The sequence below is a fragment of the Pseudophryne corroboree genome, chromosome 9, assembly GCF_028390025.1.
Source record: "Pseudophryne corroboree isolate aPseCor3 chromosome 9, aPseCor3.hap2, whole genome shotgun sequence".
NCBI classification, from domain to species: Eukaryota; Metazoa; Chordata; class Amphibia; order Anura; family Myobatrachidae; genus Pseudophryne; species Pseudophryne corroboree.
Window position 1 is genome coordinate 356,495,469 of NC_086452.1, and position 27,319 is coordinate 356,522,787.

Consider the following 27,319-nt stretch of genomic DNA (forward strand, 5'->3'; position numbering starts at 1 on the left):
GGCGGGAAACCCAGTTTCCCACCCACCTGAGCTGTTGGAAATCGTCACAGCCCACCTGTATGAATCACCCTATGACCTTTTGTTATGATGCAGGGCCGAATTCCTTCGGCCAATGGACAATGGGATTGTAGGACCATGAGATTGCATAGTGTGTGGGGCATAAATAGGCAGGCCGACCACATCCAGCTCTCACTCTTCAACGGTTCTCATTGCTGAAAATCGGGTGCTGGATGTCCAGGCGCATGCGATCGTTTCCCCTTGTGCGTAAGTTTCTCTCCGTAATCATTGTCTTTCTGTGAGCCAATTTCTCTCATCTCTCTCTCTCACCCTGTTCTGTTCTCTCATATCTCCCCTAGACTAGGCTAGTATTGTATTGTATTAGATAGTATTGTATTGTATTGCATTTAGGTCCGTGTAGTATTGTCTTTTTGTATTTATTGTTTAGTTCTGTGGTTAGGAAGTCTCTGTTATATTGTAGTGTATCATTTGTACTGTTATCCCCTTTTACAAATATATTAGATATAATACAGTTAATAGGCTTTGGAACCTAAACCAGTATCTGTGTATTTTCTATAGTGTTAAGTGTTCACTTGAGCGTCGGTGACGCTCAAGCAGCTTTGTAGTTAGTCAGGTTACACAAGGTTGCACTTACACCCTGTATTCACATTAAGGTATTCTGTGTATTTCATTGGTATAAGGTTTAAGCATTAAGGTATAGCGTTGTGAGCGTCTGTGCCGCTGGTGACCTCCTCGTGGTCTCGAGCGTATGCTATGCCATAGCGAATCATTACTCTAGTCATAGCCAATAACGTGTCCTGTGATCACTGGGCCGTGAGCGAACGTGACGCTTGAGCGTCTCGCCTACGGCTGAGCGATCGTTACGCAACTAGCGTACCATTACGGTACTTCTTAAGCAAACAGCGTACAGTGTTCTTAGATTTCATAAAGGGTTGTTTATACGACAAAGGAATTTAGCATTGTCAATTGGGGACTCGTCCTATCCTTCTCATATCTGCACTAGGTAGATCAGCAGACATTATCCCCCAGCAAAGGGTGGGAGGTTGTCTCCCAGTGCTGACGGGATAAGCGTCTGCTTCGCTTAGATAAAGAGTGCTGAAGGAATCCGGGAACCGGAAGTAAGAACAAAACGCTTGTGTCTTTTAAAAAAATAAGAATTTACTTACCGATAATTCTATTTCTCGGAGTCCGTAGTGGATGCTGGGCTTCCTGAAAGGACCATGGGGAATAGCGGCTCCGCAGGAGACAGGGCACAAAAGTAAAGCTTTTACAGGTCAGGTGGTGTGTACTGGCTCCTCCCCCTATGACCCTCCTCCAGACTCCAGTTAGGTACTGTGCCCGGACGAGCGTACACAATAAGGGAGGATTTTGAATCCCGGGTAAGACTCATACCAGCCACACCAATCACACCGTACAACTTGTGATCTAAACCAGGTTAACAGTATGATAACAGAGGAGCCTCTGAAAGATGGCTTCCTAAACAATAACCCGAATTAGTTAACAATAACTATGTACAAGTATTGCAGATAATCCGCACTTGGGATGGGCGCCCAGCATCCACTACGGACTCCGAGAAATAGAATTATCGGTAAGTAAATTCTTATTTTCTCTATCGTCCTAAGTGGATGCTGGGGTTCCTGAAAGGACCATGGGGATTATACCAAAGCTCCCAAACGGGCGGGAGAGTGCGGATGACTCTGCAGCACCGAATGAGAGAACTCCAGGTCCTCCTTTGCCAGGGTATCAAATTTGTAAAAATTTACAAACGTGTTCTCCCCTGACCACGTAGCTGCTCGGCAGAGTTGTAATGCCGAGACCCCTCGGGCAGCCGCCCAAGATGAGCCCACCTTCCTTGCGGAATGGGCCTTAACAGATTTAGGCTGTGGCAGGCCTGCCACAGAATGTACAAGTTGAATTTTGTTACAAATCCAACGAGCAATCGACTGCTTAGAAGCAGGTGCACCCAACTTGTTGGGTGCATACAGTATAAACAGCGAGTCAGATTTTCTGACTCCAGCCGTCCTTTAAATGTATATTTTTAAGGCTCTGACAACGTCCAACAACTTGGAGTCCTTCAAGTCGTCTGTAGCCGCAGGCACTACAATAGGCTGGTTCAGGTGAAACGCTGATACCACCTTAGGGAGAAAATGCGGACGCGTCCGCAGCTCTGCCCTATGTCGAATGGAAAATTAAATAAGGGCTTTTATAAAACAAAGCCGCCAGTTCAGATACTCTCCCGGCCGAAGCCAGGGCCAGTAACATAGTCACTTTCCATGTGAGATATTTCAAATCCACATTCTTTAGTGGTTCAAACCAATTGGATTTGAGGAAATCTAAAACTACATTTAGATCCCACGGTGCCACCTTAGGCACCACAGGAGGCTGTATATGCAGTACTCCTTTGATAAAAATCTGGACCTCAGGGACTGAGGCCAATTCTTTTTGGAAGAATATTGATAGGGCCGAAATTTGAACCTTAATAGATCCCAATTTGAGACCCATAGACAATCCTGATTGCAGGAAATGTAGGAAAACGACCCAGTTGAAATTCCTCCATCGGAGCACTCCGCTGCTCGCACCACGCAACATATTTTCGCCAAATACGGCGATAATGCTTCGCGGTGACTTCCTTCCTTGCCTTTATCAAGGTAGGAATGACTTCTTCTGGAATGCCTTTTCCTTTTAGGATCTGGCATTCAAACGCCATGCCGTCAAACGCAGCCGCGGTAAGTCTTGAAAAAGACAAGGACCCTGCTGAAGCAGGTCCCTTCTCAGAAGTAGAGGCCACGGATCGTCCGTGACCATCTCTTGAAGTTCCGGGTACCAAGTCCTTCTTGGCCAATCCGGAGCCACTAGTCTTACTCCTCTTTGCCGTATAATCCTCAATACCTTTGGTATGAGAGGCAGAGGAGGAAACACATATACGGACTGGTACACCCAAAGTGTTACCAACGCGTCCACAGCTATTGCCTGCGGATCTCTTGACCTGGCGCAATAACTGTCCAGTGTCTTGTTGAGGCAAGACGCCATCATGTCCACCATTGGTTTTACCCAACGGTTTAATAGCATGTGGAAAACTTCTGGATGAAGTACCCACTCTCCCGGGTGAAGGTCGTGTCTGCTGAGGAAGTCTGCTTCCCAGTTGTCCACGCCCGGGATGAATACTGCTGACAGTGCTATCACGTGATTCTCCGCCCAGCGAAGGATCCTGGCAGCTTCTGCCATTCTGTTTCTTGTGCCGCCCTGTCTGTTTACATGGGCGACTGCCGTGATGTTGTCCGACTGGATCAACACCGGTCTTCCTTGAAGCAGAGGTTCCGCCTGGCTTAGAGCATTGTAGATTGCTCTTAGTTCCAGAATGCTTATGTGAAGAGACTTTTTCAGGCTCGACCACACTCCCTGGAAATTTCTTCCCTGTGTGACTGCTCCCCAGCCTCTCAGGCTGGCATCCGTGGTCACCAGGATCCAATCCTGCATGCCGAATCTGCGGCCCTCCAATAGATGAGCCTCCTGCAACCACCACAGAAGGGATACCCTTGTCCTCGGCGACAGGGTTATCCGCAGGTGCATCTGAAGATGCGACCCTGACCATTTGTCCAACAGATCCCTTTGCATGGAATCTGCCGAAAGGGATTGCTTCGTAAGAAGCTACCATTTTTTCCCAGGACTCTTGTGCATTGATGTACAGACACCTTTCCTGGTTTTAGGAGGTTCCTGACCAGGTCAGATAACTCCTTGGCTTTTTCTTCGGGAAGAAAAACCTTTTTCTGAACTGTGTCCAGAATCATCCCCAGGAACAGCAGACGAGTTGTCGGCATTAATTGGGATTTTGGAATATTCAGAATCCATCCGTGCTGCTTTAGCACCTCTTGAGATAGTGCTAAACCCATCTCTAGCTGTTCTCTGGACCTTGTCCTTATTAGGAGATCGTCCAAGTATGGGATAATTAATACGCCTTTTCTTCGAAGAAGAAATATTATCTCGGCCATTACCTTTGTAAAGACCCGAGGTGCCGTGGACAAACCAAACGGCAGCGTCTGAAACTGATAGTGACAGTTTTGTACAACGAACCTGAGGTACCCCTGGTGTGAGGGGTAATTGGAACGTGGAGATACGCATCCTTGATGTCCAAGGATACCATAAAGTCCCCTTCTTCCAGGTTCGCTATCACTGCTCTGAGTGACTCCATCTTGAACTTGAACTTCTTTATGTACAGGTTCAAGGACTTCAGATTTAGAATAGGCCTTACCGAGCCATCCGGCTTCGGTACCACAAAAAGAGTGGAATAATACCCCTTCCCTTGTTGTAGAAGAGGTACCTTGACTATCACCTGCTGAGAATACAGCTTGTGAATGGCTTCCAAAACCGTCTCCCTTTCTGAGGGGGACGTTGGTAAAGCCGACTTCAGGAAACGGCGAGGTGGCTCTGTCTCTAATTTCAACCTGTACCCCTGAGATATTATCTGCAGGATCCAGGGATTTACCTGCGAGTGAGCCCACTGCGCGCTGTAATTTTTGAGACGACCGCCTACCGCCCCCAAGTCCGCTTGCGAAGCCCCAGCGTCATGCTGAGGCTTTTGTAGAAGCCGGGGAGGGCTTCTGTTCCTGGGAAGGAGCTGCCTGTTGCTGTCTCTTCCCTCGTCCTCTGCCTCGTGGCAGATATGAATAGCCCTTTGCTCTCTTATTTTTAAAGGAACGAAAAGGCTGCGGTTGAAAAGTCGGTGCCTTTTTCTGTTGGGGAGTGACTTGAGGTAGAAAGGTGGATTTCCCGGCCGTAGCCGTGGCCACCAAATCCGATAGACCGACCCCAAATAACTCCTCTACGCATCGCCTGTCCACTGTCGTGTCCATAAAGCTCTTCTGGCCGAAATGGACATAGCACTTACCCGTGATGCCAGTGTGCAGATATCTCTCTGTGCATCACGCATATAAAGAAATGCATCCTTTATTTGTTCTAACGACAGTAAAATATTGTCCCCGTCCAGGGTATCAATATTTTCGATCAGGGACTCTGACCAAACTACCCCAGCACTGCACATCCAGGCAGTCGCAATAGCTGGTCGTAGTATAACACCTGCATGTGTGTATATACCTTTTTGGATATTTTCCATCCTCCTATCTGATGGATCTTTAAGTGCGGCCGTCTCAGGAGAGGGTAACGCCACTTGTTTTGATAAGCGTGTTAGCGCTTTGTCCACCCTAGGAGGTGTTTCCCAGCGCTCCCTAACCTCTGGCGGGAAAGGGTATAAAGCCAATAACTTCTTTGAAATTAGCAGTTTTTTATCGGGGCACCCCACGCTTCATCACACACGTCATTTAATTCTTCTGATTCGGTAAAAACTACTGGTAGTTTTTTCACACCCCACATAATACCCTGTTTAGTGGTACCTGTAGTATCAGCTAAATGTAACATCTCCTTTATTGCCAAAATCATATAACGTGTGGCCCTACTGGAAAATACGGTTGATTCGTCACCTTCACCACCGGAATCAGTGCCTGTGTCTGGGTCTGTGTCGACCGACTGAGGCAAGGGGCGTTTTACAGCCCCTGACGGTGTTTGAGGCGCCTGGACAGGCACTAATTGAGTGTCCGGCCGCCTCATGTCGGCAAACGACTGCTTAAGCGAGTTGACGCTATCCCGTAATTCCACAAATAAAGGCATCCATTCTGGTGTCGACCCCCTAGGAGGTGACATCCTCATATTTGGCAATTGCTCCGCCTCCACACCAATAACGTCCTCATACATGTCGACACACACGTACCGACACACAGCAGACACACAGGGAATGCTCTATACGAAGACAGGACCCACTAGCCCTTTGGGGAGACAGAGGGAGAGTCTGCCAGCACACACCAAAAAACGCTATATATGACAGGGATAGCCTTATGATTAAGTGCTCCCTTATAGCTGCTTTTATATTGATATATTGCCATTTATTTTGCCCCCCCTCTCTGTTATACCCTGTTTCTGTAGTGCAGTGCAGGGGAGAGACCTGGGAGCCTTCCTGACCAGCGGAGCTGTGACAGAAAATGGCGCCGTGTGCTGAGGAGATAGGCCCCGCCCCTTTTCCGGCGGGCTCGTCTCCCGCTATTTAGTACATTTAGGCAGGGGTAAATATCTCCATATAGCCTCTGGGGCTATATGTGAGGTATTTTTAGCCTTTTTAAAGGTTTTCATTTGCCTCCCAGGGCGCCCCCCTCCCAGCGCCCTGCACCCTCAGTGACTGCCGTGTGAAGTGTGCTGAGAGGAAAATGGCGCACAGCTGCAGTGCTGTGCGCTACCTTTAGAAGACTGCAGGAGTCTTCAGCCGCCGATTCTGGACCTCTTCTTGCTTCAGCATCTGTGAGGGGGCCGGCGGCGTGGCTCCGGTGACCATCCAGGCTGTACCTGTGATCGTCCCTCTGGAGCTTCATGTCCAGTAGCCAAGAAGCCAATCCATCCTGCACGCAGGTGAGTTCACTTCTTCTCCCCTCTGTCCCTCGTTGCAGTGATCCTGTTGCCAGCAGGAATCACTGTAAAATAAAAAAACCTAAGCTAAACTCTCTAAGCAGCTCTTTATGAGAGCCACCTAGAATTGCACCCTTCTCGGCCGGGCACAAAAATCTAACTGGAGTCTGGAGGAGGGTCATAGGGGGAGGAGCCAGTACACACCACCTGACCTGTAAAAGCTTTACTTTTGTGCCCTGTCTCCTGCGGAGCCGCTATTCCCCATGGTCCTTTCAGGAACCCCAGCATCCACTTAGGACGATAGAGAAAACTGTTTTATTTCTCTTCTGTCTTGCGTATACACGCACGCATACATTTATCTGCATTTCTTTTTCAATTTCGTATATCACTATTCCTGTTTGCCAAATTTTTATAGTTGATAGAAAGTGCTAAAAGAGATTTGCTGTTATTTCATAGTAGAGGTAATAGTTAAAGTATAGAACAACACACGATCTGCCTGGGAGATAAGGCAGTCAGTGTGGTGTGCGGTAGATGATCAGGGATCATCCACATTGATAAAAATAGAAATTGTGTTACGGTGGATCTTTGTTTTGCGTACACGTGTCCCTAACAAAAGACTTGCGTACGCAATCCAAAGGTAGACGCACGCAGCGTACATTACGCAACGTAGCGTCCGGTTACGCCCACGTAGCTCGTCACGAAAAGTTGAATTAGCGCAAAGCGATAATTAATGCAAAGGCGATAAGTAACGCACAGCGGTAGATAGCGCAACGCGGTAAATAACGCAAATCTATTTTTGGAAAAATCTGAAATTTAGTTTAACAGATCCTACTCCTAATTGGTAACACTGCTGGACTGAAGACAATTTCTGCGCAGAAATAGATATAGAAACAAAAGTGTACATGTGTTGAGTGAGTGTGTTTTTTTTTATACATAAGTTTATACAACTTTAAGGTGGAACCAAAAGGAAAGCCGGGTACTCGTCAAGGGACATACGTGTAAGTGACATATACGGTGGCTAGGGAGGCATCCCTGGTTAAATAATATTTGAGCATTAGAGTATAGCGGACCATAAGGTAACAAGACCAGGAGGTCATAAGGTAACAAGACCAGGAGGTCATAAGGTAACAAGACCAGGAGGTCGTAAGGTAAAAGGTCCGCTATAAAAGTCCAGTGGCACAACGCCTGGGGTGTTGGTGCAGAACCCATATAGGCCATAAGCTCTTGCTGAAGGAATCGCGGCCGGAAACATCGATTCCATTGATCTTTCAGTACATGACAAGTAGTGCTTATGTACTGAACGATTGGACCGCACGTAATTGTGTGCAGTAGTTAGTAATCTGACCTAATACCATTAGAGTAAAGTGGTCACAAACGCTATTTGTACATTCTGACGTGATTTGTGTAATTTTTTATTTTTGGAAGGGAAGTTCGCTGGTCACTCAGGAACTATCTAACAACCCCACCTTTACTGGAAAGAGTAAGTGTCCTGCGGGTAACCCTCATATGTTCCAGTAAACAAAAGGTTCACAGGGGCCCTGGGTTGGGTACAGCAGCTCTGGTTACAGTGAATTGCAGTACTGGCCAACGTGGGCGAGAAGTAAGTGGGGTACTTGGTAAACCACCACCGCCGGCCTGCCCAGGACATCTTGGTTTGTTTGTAAGGGTTCGCTGAAAACCTTGAGATAAAGATCCAAGGAGGAATAAGCAACACCTGCAGATTATGGGGGCCATTTGTTCAGGTAGGGGGCGATCAACCTCGGTTCAGGTTGATTCTGTGAACCGACCAGTTGGGTCGGCACGATATGTAATGTGTGAAAAATATGGAAGTCACACCGAATCTTTATGTGATGAATGGGAGAGAATGACTGTACAAGACAGGGACAAATTCCCAAGAATAGGTAGCTTTAGTCCAGAAGTGTTACAAAATTTAAGGAGGAGGATATGTCTCGTAAAATCAGCAAAGAGACGAATTCAGCATCATGATTATTTACAGTTATGGCACCAGGAAGGTGAGATACAGAGAGGTTTGGCTCTGGCGGCAGGATCTGGGGCAGTCAGGAAGCTGATAGCCACAGCTCCTCCTCCACCATACATTGCAGGAGAGAAGTTGATTACGGAGAGAAACGCACTGGGTTGTAAAACACAAACTCTTAGTAACCCTGTAAATGTTAATGATGTTAACCAAATAACTCATGCAAGTATTAACCCGTGCAAGATGTACCCTGTTTTGAACCTTCCTCAGGAGTGTGATCAAGAAGACGATTCAGCAACAATTTCAGCTCTCTCTCTTGCAGCCACCATAGCAGAGACCACAGTAGGCACAGCGACACCCACGAGATTAGTGAAAGCCCCTAGCGGAGGGATAGGTGAGGTCGTGTCAACGGGTAAGTACGGCACCATGCACTACACTGAAACAATTGTACCACAACAAGCTGTAGAATCTACACAGGAAGAGGCTGTTAGAATTGCTCCTGTAAGGGTAATAGCAGTTCCCAATGGAAAAACAGATGTGTCTGGAGCCACTCCCATAAGGAACATTGCCATGTACACTCCATTTTCCAGAATGGAATTAAGAACAATAGTGTCCGAATTTCCTGACCCCAGGAAGGATTTAGTTGCTAGCCAAAAATACATCAGGGACCTAGGTAACACTGTAGAACCCAACAACAAGGATTGGCAGATACTGCTAAGAGCTTGTTTACCTTCCAATGTTGACGCAACTCAATTTTTAGCTGACTGTGCATTGGATAAAGATGTACCGCTTACAGACGTGTACAACAAGGATAATGTAAAAAGGATAAATTTACAGCTAAAGGAGTATTTCCCAGCCGTTGTTAAATGGAATAAAATATTTTCCATTAAGCAAAAGGAGTCCGAAACGGCAACAGAATATTTTCACCGGGCACTATTAGAAATGGCAAAGTACACTGGTATAGAAGACATTAAGACCAACCCAAACCATCGAGAAGTAGCAGTATCTGTACTGATGGATGGTTTGAAAGAAACATTAAAAGCTAGGGTACAGACCACGCAACCATGCTGGCGAGGTCTGTCAGTGTCCACATTGAGAGAGGCTGCTATTGATCACGACAGAAACATCACTAGGCACAGGGAGTCGCAAAGTGATAAGTTGATGTCCGTAAGTATACAGGCGCTGACCACAAGGCAGCCTGCGTATGTACCACCGAATCCTGTGGGTAAGGCAAGTGTAATAACATGTTTTTCTTGTAACAGACCGGGACACTTTGCACGAGAATGTAGAACAAAGAATGTACAAAGATCTTTTCAACCCCCTAGACAACAACACAACACACGACATTGGGAGCAGGGTCCACAGAGGCGGAGTTTTGAGCCACATACAGGGGAAACAAAAAGATACCCCCCGAACAGAGATTGGCATGCCTCTGGTAGTTCCCAGCTAACTCCCTCACAAGTAGTTGCTGCCAGCGGGATTCAGGGAGGTCAGCATACCCAATAGGGGTGTGGCCATACCTGTAATCTGCAGCCAGTTAAGTTGATTGCCAGCCTTGGAAGTGAACCAGAAATTGCAATCAATGTAGCTGGTAAAACTTTAAACTTTCTTGTAGACACAGGGGCGGCCAAGTCAGTGATAAATTCGACAGTGGGCATGAGAACCACTGGTAGGACAATTCCAGCCATGGGAGTAACAGGAGTAGTCCAGCACTACCCTGTTAGCAAACCAGCCGAGATTACAATAGGGCCTTTGCATACCAAGCATTCCTTTTTGCTGGCTGCATCGGCACCAACTAATCTCCTGGGAAGAGACTTACTATGTAAAATGGGTTGCGTCATTTATTGTACTCCTGAAGGTGTATTCTTGGACATCCCTGAGAATCACGCTCAGGAAGTACGAGACATGTTAGACTCCCCATCAAAATTAATGTCACATTCCATTATGACAAATAGGAATCCATCCCAAGTAGAAGAGATGACATCTCAGATACCAGAGTCACTTTGGACAAAAGATGGACAGGACACTGGATTAATGGCAAATGTAGCTCCAGTAGTTGTACAAGTAAAAGATGGTAGGATAGCTCCAAAAATCCCACAGTATCCTCTGAAGCCAGAGGTGGAGTTAGGAGTTTTTCCAGTAATAGAGCGCTTGCTACAACAGGGCATTCTAGTAAGAACGTCCAGCACAGCAAATAGTCCCATCTTCCCTGTTAAAAAGAGTGGGGGGAGGGGTTACAGGCTAGTGCAGGATCTAAGGGGGATTAACAAAATAGTTGAGAGTCAGTTCCCCGTAGTGCCTAATCCAGCTGTCATCCTAATGCAAATTCCTCCCACTGCCAAATTTTTCACTGTTATTGACCTCTGCTCCGCATTCTTTTCGGTACCTCTGCACCCTGACAGCCAATATTTGTTTGCATTCACATACAGAGGAGTCCAATACACGTGGACTCGGTTACCCCAAGGTTTCATAGATAGTCCAAGTATATTTTCCCAGGCTTTGCATGATTGTCTACAGTCTTTCCAACCGGAGAGTGGATCAGTGTTGATACAATACGTGGATGATCTACTACTGTGTTCTGATTCATTGGAAGCTTCCCTGAAGGATACGAAACAGCTCCTGTTTCATCTTTCAGACACAGGTCACAAGGTCTCCAAAGACAAGTTGCAATTATGCCAAGCTAAGGTAAAATATTTGGGACACTGTCTAACACAAGGACTGAGACACCTGACCGCTGATAGAATCCAAGCCATTAGAGACATGACACTGCCACAAACCCAACAACAGATCAGGACGTTTCTAGGAATGTGTGGGTATTGCCGTAATTGGATCCCAGGGTTTTCCATATTGGCGCTACCTTTGCAGGAAATGGTCTCTTCAAACAAACCTGATCGGATTTCGCATACAGACGAATCTGAAACAGCATTTGAGAGACTCAAGCAATGCCTAACGCAGGCACCAGCACTAGGTATGCCAGACTATGGGAAACCCTTTGAACTATACGGAACAGAAAGTGCTGGGTGCGCAGCAGGTGTACTAACACAAAAACACGGTGATGCCAGCAGGCCAGTTGCATATTACAGCGCTCAGCTAGATACGGTAGCGCGATCCCTCCCCACATGCTTGCGTAGCGTTGCGGCGATAGCATTGCTAGTGACAAAAAGCGAAGATGTCGTGCTAGGCCACAACCTCACAATCCATACACCGCATGCGGTATCTGCCTTATTGAATTCTGCCCAAACCAGACACGTCTCATCAGCAAGGTTTACAAGATGGGAATTGGCATTAATGGCCCCAGTAAACATCACCATAAGGAGATGCAGTGCATTAAACCCTGCAACATTTCTCCCAGGTGTGCCTGGTCAGGCACAAAGGGTGGAAGGTGAGAGTGATGGGGAAGGAGGATTTAATGCAAAGGAAGATACACATGATTGTATGGAATATTTGACCCAAAATTTTACCGCAAGGCCTGACATCAGTGACAATCCACTGGAAGATGCAGAACTCACGTTCTACACGGACGGTAGTTGTCATAGACAGTCAGACTCGGGAGACTTGTGTACTGGATACGCAGTCGTAGATGACCAAGACACCATAGAAGCGGAACCGCTAGGCCCACCTCACTCAGCCCAGGTTGCTGAACTGGTCGCCCTAACCAGAGCATGTGAATTGGCTAAGGGTAAGTCTGCCAATATCTACACCGATTCTAGATACGCCTTCGGGGTAGTCCATGATTTCGGAGCCCTATGGCGGCTCAGAAATTTCATGACGGCAGCTGGCACACCGATAGCGCATGCAGCTCACATAAAAAGGCTTCTAACAGCGATACAGGAACCCGACAGAGTGGCTGTTATCAAATGTAAAGCACATACATATAGCCAAGACCCAGTATCCCTTGGTAACAGCCGAGCAGACGAAGCCGCAAAGCTTGCAGCTGCTACCCCCATACAGACAGACACCACACAACTGATGGTATTTAATACCATCAACACACAGAAGTTGTGTGAGATGCAGAATTTGTGTTCCACACAGGAAAGAGCAGTCTGGAAGGCAAAGGGATATGGCCAGGAGTCCTCAGGGCTCTGGACGGATGGACATGGTAAACCGGTGGCCCCCAGGGCATACCTTCCATGTCTGGCTGAAGCAGCTCACGGGCTGACTCATCTAGGCAAGGAGGGGATGTGCAAATTGGTAAGAGCATACTGGTGCGCCCCAGGATTCTCCTCTCATGCGAGTAAAAGAGCAATGTCATGCCTTACCTGTCTGAGAAAGAATATTGGAAAAGCAATACCTACAGAACCATCCCATATCCCACCTGCCGGCGGCCCTTTCCAGGTAATACAAATTGACTTCATTCAATTACCCCCATGTCGAAATTTGAAATATGTACTTGTTTGTATAGATGTTTTCTCGAATTGGGTCGAAGCTTTTCCAGCAGCTACAAATACCGCTATGTTTACAGCTAAGAAAATTGTGCAGGAATTTGTATGTAGATATGGTATCCCTAGAATCATTGAAAGTGATAGGGGTACCCATTTTACAGGTGATGTCTTTCAAGGAATGTGTAAATTAATGGGTATTGATAGCAAGCTGCACACTCCGTACCGTCCACAGGCGAGCGCGAAGGTCGAAAGAGTGAACAGCACTATTAAAAATAAATTGAGTAAAGTAATGACAGAGACAGGATTGACGTGGCCAGAAGCTTTACCCATTGTTTTGTATAGCATCAGAACCACTCCCAGGTCCCCTCTTAATCTGTCTCCTTTTGAAATCTTGTTTGGTCGACAACCGCATGTCATGATTAACCCTCAGGATGATTTGAAATGTAACAATGAAGTAACTGTAAAGTACTTGATTAACATGAGTAAGCAGTTGAGGAGTCAAAATGATAATCTGAAGTTGGTGATTCCTGATCTACCAGGTAGTAATTGTCATGACATTGAACCTGGGGATTATGTAATGATACGAAATTTTCTACGCTCAGGTTGTCTTATTGATAGATGGGAAGGACCATACCAGGTCTTATTGACTAGCACCACAGCATTGAAGGTTGCTGAGAGAGAGACTTGGGTCCATTCATCCCACTGCAAAAAGGTTGCCGATCCAGAGAAGTCCCGTGATAAGGAACAGACGGTAGAGGTTGTATCACTGGAGTGTCTGTTCCAGGAGGACTGAGGCGGCACCTGAGCCTTGAAGACCGAAAGCAGTTGTCGACTCCCTTCTCCCTTTTATTGTTTTTCTCCACTTCCCAGCCCCTCTCCCTTAAAATTTCTTTTTCCCCCTTCTCATTCTTCTCTATTTCTTCCTCAAAGATGAACTTGCCCCAAGAGACTGTGATCCGGATTTTGATGTTAACCATGATGTTGACCAGAGCAGTCTGTTCCGGCGAGAGTACCATAGAGGTCGAGAGAGGTTCTGGAATGGGTTCCGATTATGATGATGGAGGCGTAGTTTTCCAAGATCAACCAAACCAACAAGCAAAGGCGAGTATCAGAAAACGATCCGATAGAAGAAATTGTGATGGATTGTTAGCTGAAGAAAATTGTATCTGTAGGCTCTGTGATAATCTGGTTGAAGCTGGATGCATAAAGAAATGCCAATCTAGTTTTAATATCCATATGGACCGGCATCCATTGAGTGACTATCACTCCTTAGTGGGTAACGTGTTAAACCAAACAGATTGTTGGGTATGCTCTCAAGTACCTCAGGGTCACAGCAAATCAGGGCTAGTACCATTTCCTTTAACGTTAGGGGAGGTACTGGAGCTAAGTGGTGGGAGACCGGTGGATCGGAGGTTTAACATCTCCAGCCCTCCTAGTTTGAAGCTCCACCAATACCATGTGGATAGGTCCCTCTTATGTTTCAACATCTCCAATCCCAGAAAACCGGGAAATTGGGAAGTGTCGTGGAGCAACCTTACCATGACCTTTTCACACAGAGCAGATAGAATGCCTACAGATACAGAGCTCGTACGCCACATAGCCAGTAGAGGAAAATCTTTCCGGTATCGATATACCTTAGGAAATAGGATTACTAAAGTTGGAGAGGTATCACCAGGATACTGTGCACATATCGTACAAACTGATACGTGCATTAAGCAGATGGAAGAATTAGGGTCAGGAGATTTCACCTGGAAGGTTTGTAACATGGTCATGTCCTTCTCCGTCCCTTATGTTCTCCCCGATGATGCATATTTCATATGCGGGAGAAAGGCGTACAAGTGGCTTGCCCCAAACTCTGAAGGATTGTGTTATATTGGAAAAGTATTGCCTGAAGTGATGACTGTTACACATGACAAAATGAAGGACATACACCGTGGTGCCCAAGCTCCTTATACTCACACTCATTACGAGCACCGAGTTAAAAGACAACTGTCAGAAAGGTTAGAGCATCCGGCCTCTGATCTTATCCATGAATCCACCGGGATTCAGGTTCTGGTAGCGTTAGATTTCACTCGCACCGCTCGAGGTGTGATGAATTATAGATACATTTCCGCACTCGCCAATTTGTTAGATAATATCACTGAAATGTATGATGACACGTTTAGATACACTGGAAGAGAACTTCAAGCCTACAAAACAGAACTAGTTCAGCATAGGATGGTTCTTAATTATCTTACAGCAGTAACAGGCGGATATTGTGTTACATTGGCAACACAGTACGGCATAAAGTGTTGCACGTACATCACAAATAGCACCGAGGACCCGGTAGAGGTCATAGACCAAAAGATGGACGATATTCTCCAATTGAAGTGGGAATTTCGTTGAAAACACAATCTCACCCTTGCTGCTGTAGGTAATGAGCTGACTGGTTGGGTGTCATGGTTGAACCCGCGAAACTGGTTCTCCGGTTTAGGAGACTGGGCTCAAGGAGTCATAATGGATGTTGGAAAGTTTCTACTATGTATCTTGGGTGTCGTTATATCGATTGGATTGATATTTAGATGCGGGCAGGCTTTAATGAGGTGCAAACAAAGTACAAAAGTGATGAGCTTGAGGAGTGAGGAAACCGTAATTAACCTGGATTTGATTTATGACCCAATGATAGAAACCAGAATGTGATGAAAATGCGATTATACGGTCCGTTTCTTTCACCTGTTTTTCTGCTTTTCTCCAAGATACAAAGACCCCCTTGGACGAGGAAGTTGACGAGACGCTATACAGACAACAGACAAGCACCAAAGAAGAAGATTTGACAACTTTAAATATGGACACTTGATGAACTTTGCCATGGATCCCCAGTTTCCCTAGTATTTTTAAACTCACGCTAGCCCAACATTTTTGTAAATCTGATGGCACTGACAAAGCTTGTTGCTCATGCCTAAGGAGCAAAACAGCGCAAAGAAGACGACTCTCAACAGATACCGAACACAACTTCAACAACAGATGTACATTTCCCTGACATAGAATATCATTGCATTTTTCGTAAGTGTTCTTTATCTTCATCTCTACAACCCTCAGGTAACGACACACATAGACGATAGGGAATACAGGCACAGATATCAGCAACCACATACCTCCCCCATTCATGTATCATCAACTAAAATGTGCATCCCCATTTTGTTACAACTGGAAGCCGAAATGAGCTCGGTAGAGTTTGACAGCCCATCCACAGACCTGTACCACAGGATAAGAAGGAATTCAAATGTATACTTCGCAATACCTCGAAGCTTGATTTACCACACGTACGGCACGATGATACATGACCCTCCAAACATGGACTCATACACACATGCTTCTACTTTCTCACTAGGTCATACCCTCTTCACACCTACTCCACTCTTCTCCCCTACCCAACCATGGAAATCAATTAACCCCTGACTTACATTTTTCTCCTTAAATATTTTAGAAGGTGGCAGTTATTATTGACTGCCAAAGGGTGGACTGTCAAAGTCAGAAAAATGTCTCTATGCACGTTGCCATATTTGCACCGCACACTGGTCTGCGCTGCGCATGCGTACACTCTCCCGTGAAGGCGCATACCCGCAATAGCGTGCACTCGCAGGCGCGGTATGCGTATTTACGGTAGAGTTTATGTAGTCGTAGCGTGCGACTCATTCGTTACAAATGTTCACAAGTAATGTAGTTTGTAGATCATGGTCACCTTGATAGATTCTGAAAGCCTGGTTAAAATAGAAGGTCCCTGTTTAAAGGAATCCCTCTTTGTATTGTACGAAGGGTCTGACAGGAATCATACAGCAGTGTTTGGTACCCATCGGAAGAGTATTTAATTAGTAATATTCCGGTGTTGGTTTGGAGCGTATTAATCGCTCGTGCGAATAGTTATGGACATAAGAAGTTTATGTCCATTTCTATTATTTACACATACTCAGGTATGCGGCGGGAAACCCAGTTTCCCACCCACCTGAGCTGTTGGAAATCGTCACAGCCCACCTGTATGAATCACCCTATGACCTTTTGTTATGATGCAGGGCCGAATTCCTTCGGCCAATGGACAATGGGATTGTAGGACCATGAGATTGCATTGTGTGTGGGGCATAAATAGGCAGGCCGACCACATCCAGCTCTCACTCTTCAACGGTTCTCATTGCTGAAAATCGGGTGCTGGATGTCCAGGCGCATGCGATCGTTTCCCCTTGTGCGTAAGTTTCTCTCCGTAATCATTGTCTTTCTGTGAGCCAATTTCTCTCATCTCTCTCTCTCTCTCTCTCACCCTGTTCTGTTCTCTCATATCTCCCCTAGACTAGGCTAGTATTGTATTGTATTAGATAGTATTGTATTGTATTGCATTTAGGTCCGTGTAGTATTGTCTTTTTGTATTTATTGTTTAGTTCTGTGGTTAGGAAGTCTCTGTTATATTGTAGTGTATCATTTGTACTGTTATCCCCTTTTACAAATATATTAGATATAATACAGTTAATAGGCTTTGGAACCTAAACCAGTATCTGTGTATTTTCTATAGTGTTAAGTGTTCACTTGAGCGTCGGTGACGCTCAAGCAGCTTTGTAGTTAGTCAGGTTACACAAGGTTGCACTTACACCCTGTATTCACATTAAGGTATTCTGTGTATTTCATTGGTATAAGGTTTAAGCATTAAGGTATAGCGTTGTGAGCGTCTGTGCCGCTGGTGACCTCCTCGTGGTCTCGAGCGTATGCTATGCCATAGCGAATCATTACTCTAGTCATAGCCAATAACGTGTCCTGTGATCACTGGGCCGTGAGCGAACGTGACGCTTGAGCGTCTCGCCTACGGCTGAGCGATCGTTACGCAACTAGCGTACCATTACGGTACTTCTTAAGCAAACAGCGTACAGTGTTCTTAGATTTCATAAAGGGTTGTTTATACGACAAAGGAATTTAGCATTGTCATTTGCCAGCCAAGGTACTCAATATTGCAGCCCAGGGCGCCCCCCCCCCCAGCGCCCTGCACCCATCAGTGACCGGAGTGTGAGGTGTGCATGGGAAGCAATGGCGCACAGCTGCAGTGCTGTGCGCTACCTTGATGAAGACCGAAGTCTTCTGCCGCCGATTTCCAGGACCCTCTTCTTGCTTCTGGCTCTGTAAGGGGGGCGGCGGCGCGGCTCCGGGACCGGACGACCGAGGCTGGGCCTGTGTTCGATCCCTCTGGAGCTAATGGTGTCCAGTAGCCTAGAAGCCCAAGCTAGCTGCAAGCAGGTAGGTTCGCTTCTCTCCCCTTAGTCCCTCGTAGCAGTGAGTTTGTTGCCAGCAGATCTCAGTGAAAATAAAAAACCTAAAATAAACTTTCTTTTTCTAAGAGCTCAGGAGAGCCCCTAGTGTGCATCCAGCTCAGCCGGGCACAAAATTCTAACTGAGGTCTGGAGGAGGGTCATAGAGGGAGGAGCCACTGCACACCAGGTAGTCCTAAAGCTTTCTTTAGTTGTGCCCAGTCTCCTGCGGAGCCGCTATTCCCCATGGTCCCTACGGAGTTCCCAGCATCCACTAGGACGTCAGAGAAAAAAAAAAAGAGACAAATTTACAGATGTGTCCTCATACATCTTGCATGAAAGATGCCAGGTGTGAGTGAGCTGACAGGTCCAATGCAACTCTGTTAGGGCGGGTGTCTTTTTTTTTTTTTTTTTGCCAAAATGCGTCTTATTCGAATTCCTGTGCAAATAGGACGCACAAGTAGTAGCTTAACAAGTAGCTTATGCTGATTAAAATGATATTCAGCATGTCTATAGTCTGTGCGCATCTGTGACTGTATTTGCATGGAAAATGCTACCTTAGAGTGTTTACTAGGAAAACTCTGTTGTGTACCATTTCGTATGTAGATATAGCTATGGTCGCACACAGAATGTAGGCATGCCACATCATCATTTTAATCAGCATAAGCTACTCGCATTTTAATGGAAAAGTCAAATGAAAAGAGGCACGGTGCTACCAAAGTGACGCGACGGCATGGCGTGACTTTAATGGTGGTTTACCAGGAAGCTAGATGTATGTGGACATATCTATATCCTCTGTTTTTATGCGCAGTATTCTCCCCAGAAAAGTTTACCAGCCAGTTGGTATTTAGAAGCAGCTGGATGGGGTCAGTGTAATACTTTGCAATAATGAAAAACGTTCAAACCCTATTTTGATTTGAATAAGAGATTAACAATTTGAAATCAAATAATTCAATAATTTTTAAAGAGATATTGCCCACAGATATACTGTAAGTGTTCAGCAATGCAGACTGACACACAGCAAGTCAGTGTAAGTCTGCACTCTCCGTCTCCCATCTGTGCAATGTTTCCACCTTCCAAACTGCGCCCTGCCTCTTGAAAACAGGGGCAGATCTGTGTAACCAGGCCCATCACAGTAAAGTAAGAACAACGCAACTCTGATGTTAGTCGTCAACCCCCTGGAGCATTATAGTGATGAGTGACAAAAGCCAGGTGGAGTGTCTGTGAAATTGATACTGGGGAGACCACCGATATACAGGTAGGAATACTTAACAAGTATCTAATAGGTCTGTGCTTTTGTATTACAGGACTGAATTTTTTAAACGACAACATGAAGGAATATGTGCTTTTCTACTTCTTAGCGCTGTGCTCTGCTAAGCCGTTCGTATTACCTCCAAAGTATATGGCACTAACTGACCTCATGCTGAAAGACATGGAGGATGATGACGACGACGACGATGATGATGATAATGACAATAAAAACTCACTGTTCCCATTTAAGAGGAATGTACCAATTCGACCAACTCCGGCTCCATTTGACATGTTCCCATTGTGCCCATTTGGATGTCAATGTTATTTAAAAGTGGTCCAGTGCTCTGACCTTGGTGAGTATTTTTGGCAAATGTAGAGATATTTTACTTGCCAGGCAGAGGTTTATAAATGTGAAACTGAAATGAGAACGTACGACTACTTTATATATTCAACATGAAAAATGGGGTCTCCTAGATTATTTTATATAATGAAGGGCTCACTGTTAGAAGACTTTACTAATGACATCAGATAACAACAAAGATCTTGAATAATACTTTGAACATACTTCTCAAAGATATCACCAAAAGCTTTAATTCTAAAGGGGGGTACACACGGAGAGATCCGTGCTTAAAATCTAAGCAATCTTGCTAGATTGCTTAGATTTTAAGCACGGATCTGCCGTGTGTATGCCCCCCAGCGATAGCGATGCGCGGCCCCGCGCATCGCTATCGCTGGTGCTAGATTGAGCCTGCATGCAGGCTCAATCTAGCGGGTCGCTCACTTCACCGTTGTGTGAAGTGAGCGGCCCCCCCGTCGGCTTTCCCCCTCGCTCAGCACATCGCGCTGTGCTGAGCGGGGTGAGAGATGTGTGCTGAGCGGTCTGTGTTAAGATCGCTCAGCACACATCTCTCCCGTGAGTACCCCCCTTTACTGATAATGTTTGCACACATGTATACTACATCCTGAGTTCTGTGTTTATATCTCTTTTATTGTGTAATAATTATTGTATGCAATCAACAGGTCTGACCTCCATACCAGATAAAATTCCTTATGACACAAGACTATTGGATCTCCAGAACAACAAGATAAAAGAGCTCAAGGAAAAGGATTTACAAGGTCTCTCCTCTCTTTCAGTAAGTCATATATTCTGTAATGATTTCATTTGGAATAAAGATTTATTTTATACAAATTTACTGTAACTAGTCAGCAGTTAGGGCGGCCATACACTGTGCAGCTATTGGTCAATTAGCCAACTGACTATATATACTGTATAGTATAGACATTGTATGTTTTCAGGGGTTGGGAATGAAATGCCGGCAGTTGGAATCCTGATGGTCACAATGCTGATGGATCCGGTGAGTATTCTAACCCTAACCCACCCTTCCCGCAGCATAACACTAAATGTCCTCTTCAGCAACTGCCTAACCATAACTCTCCCCCCCCCAAGTGCCTAACTCTAACAACTAACCCTAATACTCACCATCGGGATCAGTCGGCATTGTGATCGTCAGGATCCTGACTACATCCCTCTGCAGTATCTAAGAAAATTGTTCTGCATTTCTGATGGTGAGTTTCCTCCTTTAGATTTAATTAAGCTGTTCACACAGTTTATGATTAGTTTGGCATAGCCACTTAATGAGCAGTTTGACAATGTTTGGCCATGGGCTAAAAAGTCAAATTGTCACAGATGACAATTACTGTGACTGGACTGCAATCAGCTGACTGATAGGATTTACCTAACAGAGAATTCAAATTCAGCATAATCAAGTAAATTTGACAACTTTTCTCATCTTTAGGGTAAGTATCCTATTGGCCGCAGTAATTTACCTCCCCCGGGGATATTCAATTAGTCTCTATGCTGGCACTTATCAGTGATCCTGTGGAAACCATATCCGCAATAATGAGCCTTTTTTCCCATGAACATGGTCACGAAAACGCACAGGATCGTGACTCTTCGCACAAAAAAAACAACAAGTATTTTTAAGACAGAAAAATGGGGCTAATTGAGTAGCCCAGAAAAAAATTGCACATAACCTGTTTTTGTTTTGAGTACAAAAAAAAAGGGCTAGTTGGATACCCCCACCCCCACCCCCTTAGTCTAATTTGTACTATATTACTAAATAAGCAGCACAGTGATTATGTACTGAAACTGTGGTACTTTGTTACGGGACAAATGTTTTTATAATGTTAACTTTTTGTTTCGAGGCTTTGTTTCTGAACAACAATAAGTTGTACAAGGTCCACCCGAAAGCTTTCCAATCAACAAACAAGTTACGAAGACTGTACTTTTCACACAACCAGCTCACAGAAATACCATCCAACCTTCCCAAATCCCTGGCAGAGCTAAGAATTCATGACAACAAAGTTAAGAAAGTACAAAAGGATTCTTTCAAAGGCATGGCGTCCTTACACGTTTTAGGTAGGTGTGTCTCCCGGGGATGGATTAAATTGGAAGCAGGTCACGGAATGACAAGACTTTGCAGGAATATCTAAAATGTTATGGCAAGCTTGTAACAGTGATTGTTCCTGAAGGTATTTTACAGATGCATCAGCCTTGCTTAATTTACAAAAACACAATGCAAAATGTTCTACCGTTTCTCAGAACAGTTACAGACATGTTCAACAGAGGACAAAGAATTTTAAGTTAAACTGCTCTAACTTTTGAAAGATTTCCATCATGGGGAGTTTTTTGCGTGTCAAACAATACTTATATCTCAAGTAGATCTGATAGGAATGTATATAAATTCAAAAATAGGAAATGACTGCATTTATATGCATATCTTTCAATAGTAACCTTAAAAACAAAATAACCATATTTACTTCTAACCACCCAACATTCTTGATCTGAGAATTGGAACATTTATGTTACATGATGTGGTGTAGTCAGTGTCGGACTGGGGCATAATGGGCCAATCAGGGGAATGCAGTGGTAGAGGCTCATGTTTAGGTTGTGGCCAGTCTCCAGAAGGGGTGTGGCCAGCCAACAAAGAGGTTTGACTAACCATTAGAGTGCATGGTCTGAGCCCCTTGATAAATATATATAGCAAATACCGCTAGTCCATGCATGATAATGTACCAGATTAATATCAGCAACACCCTGTAGAGAATACACCATAGTGCTGTACAGTATAAGGTAACATATGTATAATGTGTACTATGTATAATGCCCACCGAGGGATTTTCCCTGTACCCCTGCGGACCAATCCAACCATGGGTGTAGTTACACCTATAGGGGTATATTCAATAAGAGTCGGAAACTGCCGTCTTGTCGGAAAGACGGCAGTATCCAACTGGAATAGGTCGGAAGGGGTTCCGACCTATTCAATACGGGCAAATTTTTTCCGACAAGTCGGAAAACCTGACTTGCCGGAATGCTGTCGGTAAGCAGGTGGATCGGCAGAGTACCAGCCGATCCGCCTGCTGATGTCGGAAATGGGGCCAAATCCGTCAGGTTTTGGCCCCCTTTCCGACAAACTCAATCCGACTTGAAAACAAGTCGGATTGAGCTGAGGAGACGGGGAGCGGTGCGGCGGGCTACGGGAATCGGGGATGAGAGGTACCTAGACGGCCGTCCCCGGGCCAGGCACCTCTCTCTCTCTGCAGTGCCTCCCCCGCCGCCGCAGACATAACCCCCGCGCTGCCAGCTCCGGCCGCCGATCTCAGCTCCCCCGCCGGCCGCCACTCTGTTCCCCCCGCCAGCCGCCGCTCACTGTTCCCCCCGCCACTGCTGTCAGCGCACCCGGCAGGACGAGACACAGGGAATGGACAAATCCGACAGTCGGATTTGGCCTCTCTTTGAATAGGGGTTGTTGGGTCCATTCTGACAACTGCATGTCGGAATGGACCCGACTCTTATTGAATATACCCCATTGTGGCAGGTCAGGTGCATCTGTTCACTACTGCTCTGTTGCGGAAAGCAGCAATTATTGCAGGATACAGCCCAACTTTTCCCACTGCAGGTCAGACATGTCAGCAGGAATGATGACTGGACAGAGCCCTAAAATCACTTCTGATGATCTAGACCTCCCCTATACAAATTATGTGTATATCTTGCCTTGGATGACTATAACAGTCCTTTCACAGTGAGGTAATACTTCTATTTTTCTGACTAGTTTTTCTACTGTAATCACCTAAGCAGAACATTTTTTAACATTAAGACAGTAACTGTAACTGGAAGGTTAGTGAAACTGGCAAGTAATGCAAATATGTTTGCTGTAATGATTGGTAATGTTCTTTAAAAAGCCACCAATCAGTAATATGCAAGGATTAAATCCTATTTGCAACTACCAATTTTAGGATGTTTCTTACAACAATCCTCTTGACTATATTCGTAATAATAAACTCTATTTGTCAGAAATGAGTGCAAATCCTCTTGAAAATGAAGGAATAGAACCCGGAGCGTTTGAAGGACTGACAGTCTTCCATGTTAGGATTGCGGAAGCCAAACTGACATCCATCCCTAAAGGTTGGTAAAAGTTCTCCTTATCCTGAATGTATAAGTAACAATCTGTGAAATACATAGGGGGATATTCAATTCGCCATAGCTAGCTGCTCAGGTCCCTGTTCTACAATGAACTTCAATTGGCTGCTGAGGTTCAGTACAGGACAAGAAACTGCAATCTCACCACTGATATTGCTGTGAGTGGGACCTACTGTAGAAGAGGAAACTGAGGGGCAGACTCAGCTACGATCAGTAAGTGCTGGGACATAGACACACAGGAGACACCTCTATTCCCCAGTGTATACCAGACAGCTATAGAGATGAGCAGATGCCGTGACATAGAAACCCAGGAAGCACCTCTGTCCCCCAGTGCAGGGGCGGATTGGGAACAAAAAGCGACCCTGGAAAAATTTGTACTAGTGGCCCCACATGGGCAGCACCAGAGGTGTAAGGTCTAGCCATGGGCCATGGCAGCAGCACCCTCCCCCCAAGACTTTCCAGATAGTGGTCATGTCCAGCGTCAAGGAGGAAGTTAAAAAGAAATAAAATTACATATTATGAGCACATTATATGATACACCTTCAGAATTTAGGAAACTATATCATTCTTTAGAAAGATATATTTTCTTGCTTATTACACCAACCATATTCCAATCATTATTCACTCAATCTTATATGTCAGCCAAGCAGGCAGACAGAGCACACACTAGATCATCTGCAATCACAGGCTAAGTGGCAGTAATTTTCATATATGCAAATTATTTTGCATCTTATTCATTATGTCTATAAAAAGGACCACATGTCCTCAAACAAAACAGGGTGCGTCGGCCCACCGGGAATATTCCCTGTAAACCCTATGGCCAATCCGCCTCTGCCCAAGTGTATACCTAGCAGCTACAGAGAGAAGCAGCCACTGGGACATAGACACACAGGAAGAACCTCTGCCCCCCAGTATATACCCAGCAGTCTCTCTTCTCTGTAGCTGCCGGGTATACACTGGGGAACAGAGGTGCTTCCAGCAGCTGTAGGGAAGAGCAGACGCAGGGATATAGAACACAGGAAGCACCTCTGCCCCCCAGTATATACCCAGCAGTTGTATAGAGGAGCAGACACTGGGACACAGAAACACAGGAAGCACCTCTGTTCACCAGTGTATACCCAGCATTTACAGAGAGGAGAAACGCTGGGACATAGACACACAGGAAGAACCTCTGCCCCCCAGTATATACCCAGCAGTCTCTCTTCTCTGTAGCTGCCGGGTATACACTGGGGAACAGAGGTGCTTCCAGCAGCTGTAGGGAGGAGCAGACGCAGGGATATAGAACACAGGAAGCACCTCTGCCCCCCAGTATATACCCAGCAGTTGTATAGAGGAGCAGACACTGGGACACAGAAACACAGGAAGCACCTCTGTTCACCAGTGTATACCCAGCAGCTACAGAGAGGAGAAACGCTGGGACATAGACACACAGGAAGAACCTCTGCCCCCCAGTATATACCCAGCAGTCTCTCTTCTCTGTAGCTGCCGGGTATACACTGGGGAACAGAGGTGCTTCCAGCAGCTGTAGGGAGGAGCAGACGCAGGGATATAGAACACAGGAAGCACCTCTGCCCCCCAGTATATACCCAGCAGTTGTATAGAGGAGCAGACACTGGGACACAGAAACACAGGAAGCACCTCTGTACACCAGTGTATACCTGGCAGCTACAGAGAGGAGCAGCCGCTGGGACATAGAAACACAGAAGCACCTCTGTTCACCAGTGTACACCTGGCAGCTACAGAGAGGAGCAGCCGCTGGGACATAAAAACACAGAAGCACCTCTGTTCACCAGTGTATACCTGGCAGCTACAGAGAGGAGCAGCCGCTGGGACATAGAAACACAGAAGCACCTCTGTTCACCAGTGTATACCTGGCAGCTACAGAGAGGAGAGACGCTGGGACATAGAAACCTAGCAACACCTCTGCCTTACACAGCATTTCCGAATATAGATCGATCATCGGGATATCGTATATCGGTTTTGGGGTGTTTTGGTGTTTTTAATTTATTATTTTAAAATAAATATTGATATTAATATTGTGACTAATTTAGTGAATCCTTTTGATTATGGTGATCACATATCAATCAAGAATATTTCTATGGAGCCACCAATTAGTACAAGTTCATGCATAGTATTACCATAAATTGCTATTTTTATGGTATAATGCGTTAAAAAAACAAAAACAAGTTGGATACGGTTTAAGCAGACATTCTTGACTTAATTCACTCATAGAAACCCCCCCCCTTGACAATTTTAGAGTGTTTTTGTAAAACAATATTAGCCAGTTAAGTTACTAAAAGTGCTGTTTTCATTAAACTGATCTTTTTATAATAAATACTACAATATGAGGTTTAATCTCATTTTTCAATGATAATGAGGGGCCATTTGAATAATTATTACATGTAACACTTTTGAAGCTTCTTTTTAAGCTGGGAAAAGAAAAAGCATGGATGTGAACTTTGCTGCTGAAGAAAGCACAAAACGTTTTAAAAGTAGACAGGACAAGACCGATCTCCACCAGTTCTGACCATACAGCGCCATAAAAGTGGCTCTGCAAATCTTGTCTGGTAAAACAAAACCTAATTCTTTTTATTCATGGGCTTATAGGCATTACTGTAAATGGGACTACCTGCTTATGTCAGGGATTCTCTGACCATCAGAAGAAGCAAAGATTTGCTCCTTCAGAAATCATCAGCATTTTGCACTAATCCACACGCCTTTCCATTACAGTACATCAGTTTCTACAGTATGTTGTAAAAACATACATAGGACATAACAATATTCTAGAAAAGTATTTCTCGTTTTACCAATCAAGTATAGAATAACCTTTAATACTTATATTGCTGTCAATCTCAATATAGGGCTACCTTCATCAATCTATGAGCTCCATCTCGACCACAACAAAATTTCATCTGTAGAACTTGAAGACTTTATCCGTTACAAAGAACTTCAGAGGTAACATTATTTTTGATAGAGAGCTCTACTTTGTCCATCACTAGGCTTTTAGCCAGGACAATTCTGCTCATAATGCTTGAGACACCAGGGGGTGCCATCCCTCAATCTGCTGCTCAGCAATGTTTGCGACAGATATTCCCTGACGTTCCCCCGTGAAGGGGTCTAGTTGCCGTTGTAATGGAATAGATATGTCAGCAACAGCAACTGAACTTTATTTGAAAAATAAAAAAAAGCCCCAAGGGATTGGAACCAGAGAACGCAAGTTCAGGCATACAGCGCACCTACTTGGGGGATGAGCCACCTATTGGCTAATTAAATAGAACCCTTACAGACTGTTGTTGTCGTTGTCACAAAAGTCAGTAAAAGAAGCCAAAGAGCACAGTAGTCTTGCTCTATTAGTTTGCCAGTGCAGTGGCAAACACAGGATTTCTAGAGGGGGGTTTCCAAATGCAATCCATAATCTCCCACTCTTTGGAGCAAGTGCAGGAGTCTGGGGGAGCGGTAGAAGAACCTAGTAATGACCCTGAGCATTGGTACTTTTTATACA

General features: G+C 45.2%; 2 protein-coding genes across 6 annotated transcripts in view; one reads left to right on the forward strand and one right to left on the reverse strand.

Annotated features, from left to right (window-relative positions):
• Nucleotides 1-27,319, reverse strand: part of CENPP (centromere protein P) — a 748,246-nt gene that overhangs the window by 363,691 nt on the left and 357,236 nt on the right. The window lies entirely within an intron of this gene.
• Nucleotides 1-27,319, forward strand: part of ASPN (asporin) — an 86,033-nt gene that overhangs the window by 45,450 nt on the left and 13,264 nt on the right. For both annotated transcript variants that reach the window (XM_063940708.1, XM_063940709.1), the window contains exons 2-6: nt 19,394-19,690; nt 20,358-20,470; nt 21,543-21,756; nt 23,692-23,802; nt 26,679-26,772. In XM_063940708.1, the coding sequence (XP_063796778.1) occupies nt 19,417-19,690; nt 20,358-20,470; nt 21,543-21,756; nt 23,692-23,802; nt 26,679-26,772 (806 nt within the window). In that variant the 5' untranslated portion in view covers nt 19,394-19,416. The remainder of the gene's footprint in view (nt 1-19,393; nt 19,691-20,357; nt 20,471-21,542; nt 21,757-23,691; nt 23,803-26,678; nt 26,773-27,319) is intronic.